Genomic DNA, 18995 nt, shown 5'->3' with positions numbered 1-18995 from the left:
AGGGAGACTTCTACACACATGTTCACCCAGCAAGGCACTCACTCGCCCATAAAGGCCTGGAGATTTGCTGATTAATATTGCTGAGGAGCACTGCAAGTGACTGTGCAAGTACCAACACATGCTTCCTCTGTCCTATTGTAACATTCTTGCTATTCCAGGCCCTATTGCTGGCAACTGCTGTTTTTCATGACCAACCAAACTCCCCTACAGCAACCTAACTTACATTTCACTCATCCATTCCCAACCACTTTCAACTGCTACTCTAACCTTTAGTCACTTCCTCTTCCTAACAGCCTGAGTCTCATTCCCTTCTTTCCTAAGCCAGTGTCCCTTAAAAGCTCACAGTTGCCATTCCAACACCACCACTGCTTCATATCTTTGGCTGAGCAAAATTATCATGTTGTGTTGTTCACTGCTCCTCCAAAGACAAACTACTGGTTTTCAGAGCAAAGGTGGGAGAGAAATGATCTTTGATCAGAGGAATTGTTCCTTGCAAATCATTCAGTTATACTTATCTGCATTTTGAACCACAGTTTGGCAAGCCTTTGGTTGGACAAGTCTATTTCAAAAGCTTCCATTTCTTTCTGAGAAACTTCTTACTGTGATCCGATCTAACTTGCAAATGGTTCTGTATAACTTCTCAAAGTCATTCTGAGTTATTTATATGAGATTACTTACTGGTGGTGAACTGAACCCTGATTAAAAGTTTTCATGATAAATATACTTTGAGCTAAACAAACTGAGTTGCAACCTTATATAAAGTGAACTTGTTCTCAAAGAAACTGTCGTAAAATGTTGATTGATCTTGCTAGTCCATTTTATGTTTCTTGGCGTGTGTATAAGTTCACAAATCTTGCCACTAGTTGTGTCCAAAATGAACATTTTAACCCATTACATTGTAGATATGTTACAATGTACCGGGTAAAAACAATGACTGCAGATGCTGGAAACCAGATTCTGGATTAGTGGTGCTGGAAGAGCACAGCAGTTCAGGCAGCATCCGAGGAGCAGTAAAATCGATGTTTCGGGCAAAAGTATTCCTGATGTCGATTTTACTGCTCCTCGGATGCTGCCTGAACTGCTGTGCTCTTCCAGCACCACTAATCTACATTGTACCGGAGACTATTTGCTTTATATAAATTGTCAATTTTTCACATTCTGTGGTTAAGTGAGTTAATGCCCTAGGATTCAACTAAAACATAGATTATCAGTTCAAGGTGATTCAATTATATTATTATAATATACTCTTTGTTGCCTTATTACAGTTTTATTCCATGTTTTCTTATTTATGATGTGTTTAAGTTTTAAACTATGATGAGAACTAAAAGCAATCTTTTCAATAAAATTACTGTGTTTTATTAAACTAAAATACTCCCAAAATTGTGAAAGTAAGTAACTTGTATATTTTTTTCTTAGCAAGTGTATAAACAGTAAAGTACAGTGCACCTATGACAAATCAGGTACGTTCATTCTGCATAATGTACTTTCCTACATAATTCTTTCTTTTGTGAGTTATTTCATAGAATGATCCTGCTGCCTTTTTTGAAGGTCAAATTATCAAGATTTTATAGGGAACTTATAAATAGATAGAGAAATATCCTTTGTATAGACTAAGGTTGCCAGGAAGAGGGAACCTAGTCTAAAAATTTTATTATATTTCAGATTCAATGTTAAGCATTTTTATTTGTAAAGGAAAGTGCTAATGGTTTGAACGTCTTTTCCACAAATGACAGTTGACCCTGGTTCAATAACCTATTGTAATCTGGGATTAATATTTTTATTACTTTTCGATAATATAAAGTTATGGAGCACAAGTGGGTGTAGTGACTTTGGGCACAGATCAGCTATGATCTCATAGATTGGTGAAAGGGATTCGTCAGGTTCTAATGCTTTATTTTTTTTTCTCTATTATTATTTTCCACGTTAGAATGCGTCTGTGTTTATGATGGCAAAACCTTCCATGAAGGTGATATTATCTACCATACAACGGATGGGATTGGAGGGTGCATCAAAGCAACATGCAGTGTAAATGGGACAATAAGCAGAGAAGTCTATCCATGTACTCCGAAGACCTCCACAACTCCCAGTACGACACTAGCCTTTGAAACAACTCCAGCACCCACTGCATCTAGCACTAGGAGTTTTACTACAGCAGAAAATACGCCAGAGAAGAGTGAAACAACACAAACAACTATACTTACAGCAACAACCATTACCCCTACAAGATCTAATACATCAAAGACAGCCCATGTCAGTGTGACAACCATTGCTGAGACAACACTAACAAGCAAGACAGTGGCTTCAACTACTCTATTGAGGACAACAATGGCAAAAACCACTGAAACTGCATCAGAACAAAGCCAATCAACATTGAGTACTGCCTCAACAACATCGGTCACCACAACAACAACTACATTATTGCCATCTTCTATGTCATCAACTACAGTCATCCCCACAACACCTCAACCATCAACCTCTCCCTCAGAAAAAACAGTTACACCCTCAAAAACTTCACCACTGACCTCTTCTATTTCTTCTACAGTCACCCCCTCAACAGCTACACCATCAACCTCTTTCATTTCTTCAACTACAGTCACTCCCATGACAACTATACCATCTACCACTACCTCAGAAAGAACATTTACCTCTTCAACTCAAACACCATCAGCTTCTTCCATCGTATTAACTACAGTCACTCCCACAGCAAGTACACCATCAGCAATTTCTTCAGTAAAAACAGTCACTCCTAGAATAACGACACTATCAATGAGCCCCATTTCATCAACTACAACCACTTCAACAACAACTACACCATTGATCTCTTCTATATCTTCAACTACAGTCACATCGACAACTACATCATTAACTTCTTCCTCAGAAAAAACAGTCATATCATCAACGCCATCGACCTCTTCCATATTTTCAACTACAGTCACTCCAACAACAACTACACCATCTACAACTTCTTCAGAAAAATCAGCAACAACAACTACATCATCAACCACTTCTTCCAACAAAACAATTACACCCACAACAACTAACCCATCAACTGCTTCTTCAGAAAAAACAATTAAGCCCTCAACAACTACACCATCGACGTCTTTCATATCTTCAACTACAGTCACACCCACAACAACTACACCATCTACCTCTTCCTCAGAACAAACAATCAGTCACACAAAACAGACACCATCAACCTTTTCCATTACATCAACTACAGTGACTCCTACAACAACTATATCATCAACCACTTCTTCCAAAGAAACTATTGTGCCCACAGCAACTACACCATCAACCACTTCTTCAGAAAAAACAATTACACCTTCAACATATAAACCATTGACTTCTTCCATATCTTCAACTACAGTCACCCTGACAACAACCACACCATCAACTTCTCCCTCAGAAAAAACAGTCACCCCATCAACAACTATGCCATTGATCTCTTCCATATCGTCTACTATATTCATCCCCCCAACAACTGCACCTACGATCACTTCTTCAGAAAAAACAGTTATGTCATCAACAACTACACCATCAACCTCTTCCATATCTTCAACTACAATCACACCCACAACTACATCATCAACCTTTTCCTCTGAAAAATCAGTTATCCCAACAAGTATACCATTGTCCTCCTCCTCAAAAGCAACATCATTCACCACTACAACAACTACATCATCAACCTCTTCCATATCTTCAGTTACAGTCACCCCTACAAAAGCTACATCATCTACTTCTTCCTCAGAAAAATCAGTCATCCCATCAACAACTACACCATCTACCTCTTCCTCAAAAACAACATCAGTCACCAGAACAACTTTACCATCTACTTCTTCTTCAGAAGAAACAACCATTCCCACAACTACATTGTCAACTTCTTCCTCAGAAAATACCTTTACCACAACTACACCATTGACCCTTCCCTTAAAAACATCATCAGACACCACTAAGACAACAAAACCATCAACATTTTCTGTGTCATCAGCTACAGTTATCCCCACAACACCTACAACATTGTCTTCCTCCTCAGCAGTGACATCCACAGCCATCCCCACAACTACAACAATATCTAGCTCTTCTTCAGCATCAACTAAACTATCTCCTCCTGTGACAGCACCATTGAAGTATAGCAAAACAACAACGAGAGCAACAACCACTTCACTGAGCACAAAAACTACTATCAGCACCTCAGAAACAAGCCAACCAACATCAACTACTTCCTCAGTATCAAAAACCAAAGTCACCCCAACAACATCCACTACTTCCTCACCATCAACAGTCCCCCTAACAACCACTGCAACATTGACTACTTCTTCTGCAACAACCATCATCTCCCCAACTACAATTGCTGCAAATACTAAAGTGACATCAGAACAAAGTGAAACAACATTCATTACAACCTCACCAACAACAGTTTGTTCATGTCAAATAAATGGGCAAATGCTGTCACCTGGTAAGTGATTAATATTTGCTATTTTAATTACTTTAAATAGGTGACTGAAAAATCCTATTCAAACTAATTAAAGTTATTTAGAAATACTACTTCAATGCCCTTCCAAATAACTTCTTTAATCTGTTTTCCTTCTTTTGGTCTCTAGTACCCCTCTCTCTGCTGTTCATTAGTCCTTTGTCAGGTTAACCATTTCAGCTTTTTAATGCCATATTCTATCCAAGTACTGTATTATTTTTGCTATCTAGCCAGCATGTATCTTCCAAATAGGTGCATAATTAAATATTAGACTTTTGCTCAATATATTGTCCTCTCCAGAGGTCTGCCTCCCTTTTATTTGACCTCTGTTGAATTTGTCACTTGAATTTATACTCATATCCAATGAGCGAAATGCAAGGAGGTTCAAGACAGGAGTCCACACATTGCACTTCCAACCTGGCAGCTTCATTTCAGGGAGAGGCATTTCCTAGTCCGCTTCAATTTTCATGAAGTCGAGCCAGCTTTCCAAAGAGTCATGGTTCACTACAGCTTAGAGGTGCTATGAACCATAGTCTGCATAAAAGAACCTTTTGAAAGCTAAGTCCAAGAAGTGTTCTGCATATAATCAGATCTAAAGTATTCCCCATATCTACTGGTATAGACCCTCATGCCCCAAAACCAAGTTGTGGCACTCACATTCCCACTTAATTACTATATAATGCATAGAGGATGAACTCTACCCCAACAATATATGTTAAAATAAAATTCTTTCCTTGATACCATTGCACATTTCTTTAACACAGGCTGATAAACATCACCATTAAAATACCAATAACAAAAACTGCAGGCACTTGAAACCTAATTATCCGATGTAAACAGTTTATATGCAATTCAGAGAAGAGATCCAATCTCCAGCACTATCAATCAAGCAGTGTTTTCCTCAGTACTCAGCTGTTTCAACAATTTAATGCATTACTGAGCATTCGGCCAAATCTCATTCTGCACTTTTCGCTGATGTATGATATGTATCTTTTATACGATACTTATCTCTAACGTGTTTCACAATTAGCTGTAATTATTCACTTTTAATATTGGTACAAAATCTGAGTCCTCACCATAGCATTGCAAAACGTAAGATAGATGTTCTTATTAAATATTCCACATAAGCTTGGCGAATTGCTTGCATTTAAACTTAACATTCTGATATTTTCCAAAGTGACATGTCTTCAACATAAGTTTGGAAAACAATATCAAAGCTGAGATAAATTTGTATCTATTTGCATAGTATTGTGGTTATAGGTGATTTTAACTTCCCCACTATTAACTGGGACTCCCTTAGTGCCAGGAGCTTAGATGGGATGAGATTTGTTACGTATATCCAGGTGGGTTTCTTTTAAACAACATGTAGTTAGTCCAACGAGGGAAGAGGCCATTTTAGACCTTGTAATGGAGAATGAGTCTGTATTCTGTGGGGGAGCATTTTGGGAACAATGATGATTAATTCTGTATGTTTTAGGATGGTTACGGATAAGAATGAGACTGGTTTTGTTTTGGGAAATCATGTAGGATTGTCAACATGGCTTTGTGCATGGGAAATTGTGTCTCACTAACTTGGTTAAGTTTTTTGAAGAGGTTACAGAGAGGATTGTTGAAGGCAAAGCAGTAGATGTTGTCTATATAAACTTCAATAAGACATTTCACACGTTTCCACATGATAGACTAGTTAGCAAAGTTAGATCATATGGAATCCAGAGGCAATTAGCCAATTGGATACAAAATTATCTTGAAGGTCAGAGATGGAGGGTGGTGGAATTGTTTTTCAAACTGGCGACCTGTGACCTGCAGTGTGCAGCAAGGATTGGTGCTGGGTCTACTGCATTTCACCGTTTATATAAATGATTTGGATGTGAATACTGGAGGTATGATTAGTGAGTTTGCGCATGACACCAAAATTGATGGTGTAGTGGATGGTGAAAAAGGATATCTCAGATTACAACAGGACCTTGATCAGATAGGTCGATGGACCAAGGAGTCACAGATGGAGTTTATTTCAGATAAATATGAGGTGTAGCATTTTGGCGGGGCATACCAGGGCAGGACTTACACACTTGATGGTAAGGTCCTGGGGAGTGGTGCCGAACAAAGAGAACTAGAGATGCAGGTGTATAGTTCCTTGAAATTGGTGGTGAAGAAAGCATTTGGTACACTTGCCTTCATTGCGTTTCTGATTGAGAGGTTGTGTTGTGGCTGTACAAGACATTGGTGAGGCCAGTTTTAGAATACTGCATTCAGTACTGGACTCCCTGCTATAGAAAAGATTTAAAAAAAAACTTGAAAGAGTTCAGAAAAGATTTACAAGGATGTTGCTGAGATTAGAGGATTTTAGCTATGGGGAGAGACTGAATAGGTTGGGGTTTCTTTTCCTGGAGTGTCAGAGACTGAGGCATAACCTTATTGAGGTTTATAAAGTAATGAGAGACACATATAGAGTGAAAAGCCAAGATCTTTTTAGGGTTTGGGAGTTTAAAACTAGTGGGTAATGATTTAAGAAGAGGAGAAAGATTTAGAAGGAACCTTTGGGGCAACGTTTTATGCAGAGAGTGGTGCATGTATGGAATGAGCTGCCAGAGCAAGTGATCGAGGCTGGTACAATTGAAAAGATATCTGAAATGTACATGAATAGGAAGGATTTAGAGGGATATGGGCCAAATGCTAGCAATTGGGACTCAATAAGTTTAGAATATCTGGTCAGCATGGACAAGTTGGACCAAATGGTCTGTTTTTCTGTGCTGTATAATTCTATGACTCTATAGCTTTATGGTTCTTGGGCTAAATTGGGGGAAAGCAAATTATAACAGTATGAGACATGAAATGGAGACATTAGATTGGAGCGATTGTTTGAGGGTAAATCCCCTCATGACAAGTGTGAGTGTTTTAGAACCTAGTTAATCCAAGTTAAAGACCAGTATATTCCTGAGAGGCTAAAATATAAGAGTGACAAGATTCAGGAATCCTGCATGACAAGAGATATTGAAAGATTAATCAAAAAAGAAAAGGCAGCATATGTAATATTTCAGAAACTGAAATCAGGCAAAGCCCTGGAGGAATATAAACAAAGCAGAAAAGAACTTGACAAAGGAAATAGGAGGGCTAAAAGGGGCCATGAAGGATTAAGGAGAAAACCAAGACATTTTAGACATACATACACTCTTTGTGTGGATTCAGAAGAAGTGGGTAAGGCCTTAATGAGTAATTCACCAAGGAGAAGGACATAGATGATGGGAGGATTAGGGAGGGAATATTGATATTCTAGGGCATGTCAATACGAAGCAGGAGTAGGTGTTGGCTGTCTTGGAAAACATTAAGGCAGGTGAGCCTTACTTAAATTGTAGGAAATTATTGGACAGGATTTACTCACATTGGAGGAAAATAGACTTATGAGAAATATTCAGCATTGATGAGGGTCAGGCAGTGGCTGTTGTCTGTATGAACTTTATAAAAGCATTTTACATGGTCTGTCATGGTAAGCTTGGTCCAGAAGATTAAGTCACATGGGATCTACAGTGAGTTGGAAAGTTGGATACAAAGTTCACTTGGTCATTGAAAATGTGTTGCAAGGGACTGCTGCGACATTTATAGTTTGTAATATGTAGAAATGATTTGAATAAACATGTAGGTAGTGTAGTTGGTAAGTTTGCAAATGCCATGAAAATTGGTGGAGTCATGGATAGTAAGGAAAGTTGTCCAAGATTACAACAGGATATAGATCAGTTGGAAAAGATGGCAAGGAAATGGCAGGTGGAGCTTAATCTGGATAAGTGTAAGGTGATACACTTTGAAAGGCCAAATTGAAGATTATCTACATTCTTTTCATGACAAAGGGATCTTTATCAATTGGATCAAAATGCTGAGGAATGGCAGGTGAACTTCAATTTGGATAAATGTGAGGTATTGCATTTTAGTAAAACAAACAAAGGCAGGAGCTGTACAATTAATGTTAGGTCCTTGCGTAGTGTTGTAGAACAGAGAGATCGAGGGATTCAGGTCTATAATACTTCAAACTTTGTGTCACAGATAGACAGGATGGTTAAGAAGGCATTTAGCACACTTGCCCTCATTGCTCAGACTTTTGAGTGTAGGAGTTGAGGTTGTGCAGGATGTTGGTGAGGTCTTTTCTGGAGTTGTGTGTGCAGTTCTGGTCACCCTATTATAGGAAAGATAATACTAAATTGGAGAGAGGTCTGAAAAGATTTACTAGGATGTTGCCAGGAATGGAATGCTTGAGTTATAAAAATAGGCGGGATAGGCTGGGACTTGTTTCAGTGTAGTATAGGAGGTTGATTGATGGCCTTAGAAAAGTATAGAAAATCAGGAGGGACACAGTCAAGGAGAAGAGAGTCATAGAGTCATAAAGAAGTACTGCACAGAAACAGACCTTTTGTCCAACCCGTCCATGCTGACCAGATAACCTAACCTAATCTAGTCCCATTTGCCAGCACTTGGCCCATATACCTCAAAACCCTTCCTATTCATACACTCATCCAGATGCCTTTTAAATGCTGCAATTGTACCAGCCTTCACCACGTCCTCTGGCAGCTCTTTCCATATACTCACCACCCTCTGCATGAAAAAGTTACCCCTTAAGTCCATTTTATATTTTTGCCCTCTCACCGAAAAGGCTTTTCCCTAGGGTGGGGGAATTCCCTAGGGTGGGGGTAGGGGGCATATTTTTAAGGCGAGAGGAGAAAGATTTAAAAAGGACATCAGGGGAAATTGATACTAAAAGAGTGGTTAGTGTGTTGAATGCATTGAGGAAGGCATGGAAGTAGAAACAATGAAAATGGTTAAAAGACAATTAGATAAGTACATGAATAGCAATGGGTAGGGGGGAATATGGGCCACGTGCAGAGTCGTGGCATGAGTTTCGTTCGGGAACATGTTTGGCATGGAGTGCTTGGACTGAAGAGTCTGTTTCAATGCAGTATCGCTTGAGGGAATTAAATACCCATGTTTACGCACTGGCAATCATTTCCATGTGTTTTTTTCATCTGGAAACTGAAATAATACAAGTTGTAGGAAGGATACACTGTAGCTCCTCTGTTTTGCTCCAATTCACCAGTAATATGACACATTCCAACATCTCTCCAAAACCCATTTGCCACAAATGTCAGTCAGCTATCGCATTGACTTCAGATTTCACACTTTCATGCAAACTCTTGTTTTGCAGAATACCATTCATCTGGTCTCCATGAGGACCTTCCACAAATTACTGGTGCAGTGTGAAAGTCTTTTAGCTTCACTACAGGGATGAGCAACATGGTGAATAAATTTAAGGGCAGTCAACACAAATGCAATGATGCCATATCTAATTTACATTAGGGTCAGTACAATCAGCGAAATGCATTTTTGCTGTTTGGAACCTGTTCTACCTGTTTGTAAATGAAGCATATCCAGGGACTTTAGCAACCGTGTAATGAATGCGATATATCCTCACGAATTATTTTCCTGCCAAAGTTGCTGGTTAGAGCATACATGACATTTGCCCATAATTTTAACGTGTCGTCTTCATGCATGGTAATTGCACAGTCATGTTTATTTTCTCATGGTTCCAAGAACAGCAGCCACTGTCGTCTATATATTGACAAGAAGGTAAATAGAGTGGCTGTGTGAGAACTCATTATGAGATGCCTGTAACATAATTTTCATGACTTTTATCTTCCAGGACAGGCAGTGGTAACTTCTGTCGGTAAATCAGACCTGTGTAATTTTACGCTCTGTACCAAGAGCTGTGAGATTGTGAAGTACACAGGCAAATGTCACACCACTACAGCACCCACTACAACTCCATCCGAAACTGCAACAACAGTAACAGTAACTCCCACAACTACAGAAACAACAAGATGCTCTTGCCACGCCAATGGACAAACATTATCACCTGGTTAGTGTATCAATTGAAATGAAATCTGGTACCATGATGACTTATATAAGAATTCTTGATTGTGGATGCTTGAAATTAGAAATCAAAAGTGAATTTGTTGAAAAACTCAGCAGGTGGTTTGGCAGCCTGTGTGGAGAGAAAGCAGGGTCAATGAAGTCAAGTGTGGGCAGCACGGTGGCACAGTGGTTAGCACTGTTGCCTCGCAGCGCCAGAGACCCGGGTTCAATTCCCGCCTCAGGCGACTGACTGTGTGGAGTTTGCACGTTCTCCCCGTGTCTGCGTGGGTTTCCTCCGGGTGCTCCGGTTTCCTCCCACAGTCCAAAGATGTGCAGGATCAGGTGAATTGGCCATACTAAATTGCCCATAGTGTTAGGTAAGGGGTAAATGTAGGGGTATGGGTGGGTTCGCTTCGGCGGGTTGGTGTGGACTTGTTGGGCCGAAGGGCCTGTTTCCACACTGTAATGTAATGTAATCTAATCTAATCAATGCAGAATCTCTGAGCTGAGTCCATGTTATCTCTGATGGATGCTCATTTGGCAATTCCAACATAGTGAATGTGATATGTTCTGATTAATCATTTGTCGGCGAAGAACACTGGTTAAAATATACTTGTCCATTCGCATAACTTGAACATATAGTTTCAGAAGAGGAGCCACTGTCGTGTGTATATTGAAGCAAAGATAAATAGAGTGGCTGACTGAGGAATTGTCATGAGATGCCTTAACCTAATTTTCATGACTTTTATCTTCCAGGGCAGGCAGTGGTAACTTCTGTCGGTAAATCAGGTTTGTGTAATTTCACTATCTGTACCAAGAGCTGTGAGATTATGACGTACACGGGTAAATGTCAAACCACCACAGCACCGACCACCACTCCATCTGAAACTACAACGACAGTCACAGTAACTCCCACATCTACAGAAACCACAAGATGCTCTTGCCACGCCAATGGACAAACATTATCACCTGGTAAGTGTATCAACTGAAATGAAATCTGGTACTGTGACGAATTGCATAGGCAAGCTGGGAATCTTTGAGGAGAAAGTGAGGTCTGCAGATGCTGGAGATCAGAGCTGAAAATGTGTTGCTGGAAAAGCACAGCAGGTCAGGCAGCATCCAGGGAACAGGAGAATCGACGTTTCGGGCATAAGCCCTTCTTCAGGAATGAAGAAGGGCTTTTGCCCGAAACGTCGATTCTCCTGTTCCCTGGATGCTGCCTGACCTGCTGTGCTTTTCCAACAACCATTTTCAGCTCAAGCTGGGAATCTTGTCTGATATGTGTCTCCATCAAATGATCAGAACTGTAATCAAGAATGCATCCTAACCTGGCCATTCCAACATTGTGATTGACTTGTTCCAGGCAGTTGCAGAAAGTGGAAATGTTGTTGCCTTGTTTCATTTAATCAAACAAATTGTGTTGCTTTTCTGCTTGACGAATATGTGCACGTTGTTGTTGCTTTGGGAAGTATAAGAAGAAAGGAACAAAGTTCACTTTGCACTAACGTTACTGTCGTTTGCTCACTTGTCAGTTTACGTCAGCTAACCATTCGTACGCACCATTTAGATCTTTGCCACACCCATTTACCTCATCAATCAGCTTGTGTTGATTTCAGATTTCAAAGTTCCATGCTAAATCTTGCCTTGCAGAATACATTTGCTTCAGCTTTTAGGAAGATCTCATCAGTTCTTTGTCTTCTTTGTTTCCTCAATTATCTCGATTTTCTGTAATGATAAATGAACATTTACAAGTCCTGATACTTTTTGGAAATGAAAGGAGAATGTAAGGATTTTCACTCTCCTCTGGAGAGATTTGCTTAATCATCGGCCATTTTTCTTGTCTGACGACACCACACCATTTATATCTTATCTCAGCCATTTACCATATCTATTGGACAGCGGTCACGTTGACTTCAGATTTCATAGTTTTTAGCCAAGTCCTATCTTGCAGGATGACATTATTCTGATCTTGAGGAACTTTTTGCAATATTTTTTCGTGCAGTTTTAAATTCTTTGAGCTTCTTTACAAAGATGAGCAACATGGTGAACAAATTCAAGGGCAGACAACTCAAATGCAAATATGCCATTTACTACGTTGCATTAGGGTCAGTGCATTCAGCCAAATGTGTTTTTATAGTTTGCAGCCTGTTCTAACTATTTGTAAGTGAACAGTAGCCCCTGCCGTCTATATATTGACCAGAAGGTAAATAGAGTGGCTGTGTGAGAACTCATCATGAGATGCCTGTAACATAATTTTCATGACTTTTGTCTTCCAGGACAGGCAGTGGTAACTTCTGTAGGTAAATCAGACCTGTGTAATTTCACACTCTGTACCAAGAGCTGTGAGATTGTGAAGTACACAGGCAAATGTCACACCACTACAGCACCCACTACAACTCCATCCGAAACTGCAACAACAGTAACAGTAACTCCCACATCGACAGAAACAACAAGATGCTCTTGCCACGCCAATGGACAAACATTATCACCTGGTAAGTGTATCAACTCAAATGAAATCTGGTACCGTGATGAGAGTGAGGAGGCAAATATCTGCACCAGCAGCTTAGCAACCTCCTTTCTCGCTTCCCAGAGTAGCCTAGGATAAATCTGGTCTGGCCCTGGGGACTTATCAATCTTATTGTTTTCCAAAATTTCTAGCGCATCAACTTCATCAATCTTGATCTGGTCAAGACCGTATCCCAGCTCCTCAAAGTTCTCATTCACAACAAATTCCCTTTCCTTGGTGAAAACCAAAGTAAAAAACTAATTTAGGGCTTCCCACGCACAAGTTTCCTCCGCTATCCCGGACTGGCCCTACCTTCTCCCTGATCATTTTCTTATTCTTCACGTATGAGTAAAATGCCTTTGGGTTCTCCCTAATCTTTCTTGCCAAGACTTTTTCGTGCCCCCTCCTGGCTCTCCTCACTCCATTTCTGAGATCCTTTCTAGCAAGCCTGTAATCTTCTAAAGCTATGCTAGATCCTTGTTTCCTGCACCTTATATAAGCTCCCTTCTTCTTTTTGATGAGAAGTTCCTCTGTTCTCGTCATCCACGGTTCCTTAATCTTACCCCATCTTGCCTGTCTCAGAGGAACAAGTTTGTGCATCATTCGCAACAACTGCTCTTTAAATTGTCTCCACACGTCTGCTGTGCCCTTTCTGTGGAACAATTGCTCCCAATCTGTACTTCCCAACTTCTGTCTGATAGTTTCATAATTTCCTTTTCCACGATTAAATATCTTCTCTCGGTAACTGCTGCTTTCACTCTCCAAGGCTATGCTAAATGTGAGGCAGTTGTGATCACTTTCACCAAAGTGCTCTCCTACCATGAGATCTGATGCCTGTCCTGGCTCTTTGCCGAGCACCAAATCCAAAATGGCCTCTCCCCTCACCGGCCTGTCTACATAATGAGTAAGGAACCCCTCCTGAACACACCTGACACCAACGGCTCCATCCAAACCATCTGCACTTTGGAGGTTCCAGTCGATATTGGGAAAGTTGAAATCGCCCATAACAACAACCCTGCTACTTCTGCATTTTTCCAGAATCTGCCCGCCTATGAGATCTTCAATCTTTCTACTGCTATTAGGTGATCTGTAGAAAACCCCCAATGTGGTGACTGTTCCTTTGATGTTCCTAACTTCCACCCCATACTGACTCAGTAGACAAACCTTCCTCAACAACCTTCGTTTCTATAGCTGTGATGCACTCTCTGATTAGCAATGCTACACCCCCTCCTCTTTTTCCACCCTCCCTGTTCTTTTTAAACGTTCTAAACCCTGGAACATCAAGCAACCATTCCTGCCCCTTGGAACCCACGCCTCCGTTATGGCCACAATAGCGTAGCCCCAAGTACTGATCCATGCTCTAATTTCGTCATTCTTATTTCGGACACTCCTTGCATTAAAGCAGGCACACTTTAACCGATCCCTTTGTTTCATCGCATTAGAAACCTTCCTAATAGATTCAATACATCTTGTCACTGTCCCGTCTGCAACTGACCCACCTCTCAGACATGTGACTCTGATTCCCCCACTCCTGCCAAACTAGTTTAAACCCTTCTGAATCACACAAGCAAATCTTCCACCCAGAATGTTTGTGCCCCTCCAGTTCAGGTGCAACCCATCCTTCATGTACAGGTTCCACCTTCCCCAGAAGGTATCCCAGTGGTCTAGGTATGTGAAGCCCTCCCTCCTGCACCAGCCTTGCATCCACGTGTTTAACTGCACTCGTTGACTGTGGCACCGGTAGCAAACCTGAGATCACTACTGCCCTCATCCTGCTCTTCAGCTTCCAATCTAACTCTCTGTAGTCACTTTTCAGATCCTCAATCCCTTTCCTGACTATATCATTGGTGCCAATATGTACCACTATTTCTGGCTACTCACCCTCCCCTTTCAGAATCTTGTAAACCCAATCGGTGACATCCTGGACCCTGGCACTGGGGAGGCAACATACCTTCCGAGAGTCCCGTACCTGGCCACAAAATCTCCTGTCAATCCGTCAAACTGCAGAATCCCCTACCACTAGCACTTTTCTATTTTCTCCCTTTCCCTTCTGAGCCACAGTACCAAGCTCAGTGCCAGAGACTTGACAACTATGGTTTTCCCCTGGTAGGCTGTCCCCACCAGCAGTATCCAAAACGGTATACTTATTGCTGAGGGAAACGGCCACAGGGGATCTCTGCTCTGACCGTCAGTTCCATTTCCTCCCCCTGACAATAACCCACCTGTCGTTATCCTATGTCTGGGAAATGACCATCTCCCTGTACATCCTTGCAATTTCCCCCTCAGCCTCCTGGATGATCTGTAGTTTATTTAGCTCCACCTCCTGTTCCCTAACTCGGTTTCCGAGGAGCTGGAGTTGGGTGTACTACACGCAAATGTAGTCAGCAGAGACATGTGAACTGTCTCTCACCAGCCACATTCTGCAAGAGGAACATGTAACTGTCCAAACAGCCATAACCCGCTACTCAAAAAGCCTTCACAGAACTAAACAAAGGAAGAGAAGCAAAAAAAAGAGAAAACTGAAAACATATCTAGTTTACAAACTCTTAGTATGGTTAGAGAAGGTGGGTGGGAGGGAGGCTCTACAGTGTAGGGCCTCAGGTTTAGAACTCACAAATAGCATTGCTTTTCTGCTTGGCAAACATGTGCAGGTGGTTGTTTCTTTGAGAAGTGAAAAAAATAAAGGAACAAAGTTCACTTTGCACGAACGTTAGTGTCCTTTGCTCTCTTGTCTGTGTACGTCGGCGATACATTCGTATGCACCATTTAGATCTTTGCCACACCAATTTCCCTCATCAATCAGCCTGTGTTGATTTCTGATTGCAATGTTCCATGTCAAATCTTGTCTTGCAGAATACATTTGTTTTGGCTTTTTGGAACATCTCATCTTTTTTGTTTCATCAATTATCTCAGTTTTCTGCAATGCTGAACGAACCTTTAAATGTCCTGGTTCTTTTTTGGAAATGAAAGGAGAATTGTTAGAATTTTCACTCTCCTCTGGAGCTTCTGTGCTTTGCTTAATCTTCAGACATTATTTTCTTGTCAGACGAGACCACACCATTTATATCGTATCTCAGCCATTTACTACATCTATTGGCCAGTGGCCATATCGACTTCAGATTTCATAGTTTTTTAACCATGCCTTGTCTTGCACGATGACAGATTCTGATTTTGAGGAAGATCTTGCAATGTTTTTTATTGCAGTTTGAGATTCTTTGAGTTTCACCAAAGAGATGAGAAATATGGTGAACAAACACAAGGCCAGACAACTCAAATGCAATGATGCCATATCTAGGTAACATTAGGGTCAGTACAATCAGCCAAATGCTTGTTTGCTGTTTGGGACCTCTTCTACCTTTTGGTAAGTGATGCATATCCAGGGACTTTAGCAACAGTGTAATGAATGCGATATATCCTCACAAATTATTTTCTTGTCAAAGTTGCTGGTTAGAGCGTACATGACATTTGCCCATAATTTTAACGTGTCATCTTCATGCATGGTAATTGCACAGTCATGTTTATTTCCTCATGGTTCCAAGAACAGTATCCACTGTCGTCTATATATTGACAAAAAGGTAAATAGAGTGGCTGTGTGAGAACTCATCATGAGATGCCTGTAACATAATTTTCATGACTTTTGTCTTCCAGGACAGGCAGTGGTAACTTCTGTCGGTAAATCAGACCTGTGTAATTTCACGCTCTGTACCAAGAGCTGTGAGATTGTGAAGTACACAGGCAAATGTCACACCACTACAGCACCCACTACAACTCCATCCGAAACTGCAACAACAGTAACAGTAACTCCAACAACGACAGAAACAACAAGATGCTCTTGCCACGCCAATGGACAAACATTATCACCTGGTAAGTTTACCTGTTGAAATGAAATCTGGTATTCTGTTGAGTTACACAAGAAGTCTGGGAATGGTAGAAAACCCTCTTGACTGTGGATGCTTGAAATCAGCAATCAAAAGTGAACTTGCTGGAAAAATTCAGCAGCTGGTCTGACAACCTGTGTGGAGAGACAGCAGGGTCAATGAAGTCAGTGCAGAATCTCCAAGCTGAGTCCATGTTATCTCAGATGGATACTCATTTGGCAATTCCAACATAGTGGATGTGATAGGCTCTGATTGATCAATTTTTGGAGAAGAACGCTGGTTAAAATATACTTGTCCGTTCCAAAATTCTAACACGTTGTTTCAGAAGAGGAGCCACTGTCGTGTATATGTTGAAACAAAGATAACTAGAGTGGCTGATTGAGAAGCTGTCGTGAGACGCCTGTAACATAATTTTAATGAGTTTTGTCTTCCAGGGCAGGCAGTGGTAACTTCTGTCAGTAAATCAGGTTTGTGTAATTTCACTCTCTGTACCAAGAGCTGTGAGATTATGACGTACACGGGTGAATGTCAAACCACCACAGCACCGACCACCACTCCATCTGAAACTACAACGACAGTCACAGTAACTCCCACATCTACAGAAACCACAAGATGCTCTTGCCACGCCAATGGACAAACATTATCACCTGGTAAGTGTATCAACACAAATGAAATCTGGTACCATGACAAATTACACAGGCAAGCTGGGAATCATGTCTGATGTGTGTCTCCATCAACCTCTCAGAACAGTGATCAAGAATGCACCCTAAACTGGCAATTCCAACATTGTGAATGACTTGTTCCAAGCAGTTGCAGAAAGTGGAAACTTTCTTGTCTTGTTTCATTTCATCAAACAAATGGCATTGCTTTTCTGCTTGACGAACATGTGCAGGTGGTTGTTTCTTTGGGAAGTGAAAGAAGAAAGAAACTAAGTTCAATTTGCACTAACATTAATGTACTTTGCTCACTTGTCTGTTTATGTCTGCTAACCATTCGTACGCACCATTTAGATGTTTGCCACACCAATTTACCTCATCAATCAGCCTGTGTTGATTTCTGATTGCAATGTTCCATGCCAAATCTTGTCTTGCAGAATATGTTTGTGTTTAGCTTTTAGGAAGATCTCATCTTTTTTGTTTTATTAATTATCTTGGTTTTCTGCAATGCTGAACGAACCTTTAAATGTCCTGGTTCTTTTTGGAAATGAAAGGAGAATGTTAGAATTTTCACTCTCCTCTGGAGCTTTTGTGCTTTGCTTAATCTTCAGACATTTTTTTTCTTGTCTGACGAGACCACACCATTTATATCTTATCTCAGCATTTACCACATCTATTGGCCAGTGGCCATATTGACTTCAGATTTCATAGTTTTTAACCATGCCTTGTCTTGCACGATGACATATTTTGATTTTGAGGAAGATCTTGCCATATTTTTTAATGCAGTTTGAAATTCTTTGTGTTTGAATACAAAGCTGTGAGAAATGGTGAACAAACACAAGGTCAGGCAATTCAAATGCAATGATGCCATATCTAGGTTACATTAGGGTCAGTACAATCAGCCAAATGCATGTTTACTGTTTGGATACTGTTCTACGTTTTGGTAAATGAAGCACATCCAGGGACTTTAGCAACAGTGTAATGAATGTGATATATCCTCATAAATAATTTTCCTGTCAATATTGCTGGTTAGAGCATACATGACATTTGCCCATAATTTTAACGTGTCGTCTTCATGCATGGTAATTGCACAGTCATGTTTATTTCCTCATGGTTCCAAGAACAGTAGCCACTGTCGTCTATATATTGACAAGAAGGTAAATAGAGTGGCTGTGTGAGAATACATTATGAGATACCTGGAACATAATTTTCATGACTTTTGTCTTTCAGGACAGGCAGTGGTAACTTCTGTCGGTAAATTAGACCTGTGTAATTTCACTCTCTGTACCAAGAGCTGTGAGATTGTGAAGTACACGGGCAAATGTCACACCACCACAGCACCCACTACAACTCCATCCGAAACTGCAACAACAGTAACAGTAACTCCCACAACTACTGAAACAACAAGATGCTCTTGCCACGCCAATGGACAAACATTATCACCTGGTAAGTGTATCAATTGAAATGAAATCTGGTATTCTGTTGAGTTACACAAGAAGTCTGGGAATGGTAGAAAACCCTCTTGACTGTGGATGCTTGAAATCAGAAATCAAAAGTGAATTTGCTGGAAAAATTCAGCAGCTTGTGGA

The 18995-nt window shown here is 40.6% G+C and overlaps 1 protein-coding gene across 1 annotated transcript in view; it reads left to right on the top strand.

The window, feature by feature from the left end:
- Nucleotides 1-18995, top strand: part of LOC122558122 (uncharacterized) — a 112122-nt gene that overhangs the window by 71571 nt on the left and 21556 nt on the right. The window contains exons 28-32 of the mRNA XM_087996201.1: nucleotides 1417-1460; nucleotides 1928-4456; nucleotides 16521-16736; nucleotides 17185-17400; nucleotides 18637-18852. Of these exons, the coding sequence (XP_087852327.1) occupies nucleotides 1417-1460; nucleotides 1928-4456; nucleotides 16521-16736; nucleotides 17185-17400; nucleotides 18637-18852 (3221 nt within the window). The remainder of the gene's footprint in view (nucleotides 1-1416; nucleotides 1461-1927; nucleotides 4457-16520; nucleotides 16737-17184; nucleotides 17401-18636; nucleotides 18853-18995) is intronic.

This window comes from Chiloscyllium plagiosum, unplaced genomic scaffold (assembly GCF_037043375.1).
Source record: "Chiloscyllium plagiosum isolate Xiang-an unplaced genomic scaffold, Cpla_swu_hap1 HiC_scaffold_18, whole genome shotgun sequence".
Taxonomy (NCBI): Eukaryota; Metazoa; Chordata; class Chondrichthyes; order Orectolobiformes; family Hemiscylliidae; genus Chiloscyllium; species Chiloscyllium plagiosum.
This window is presented reverse-complemented; position numbering and strand designations above follow the sequence as displayed.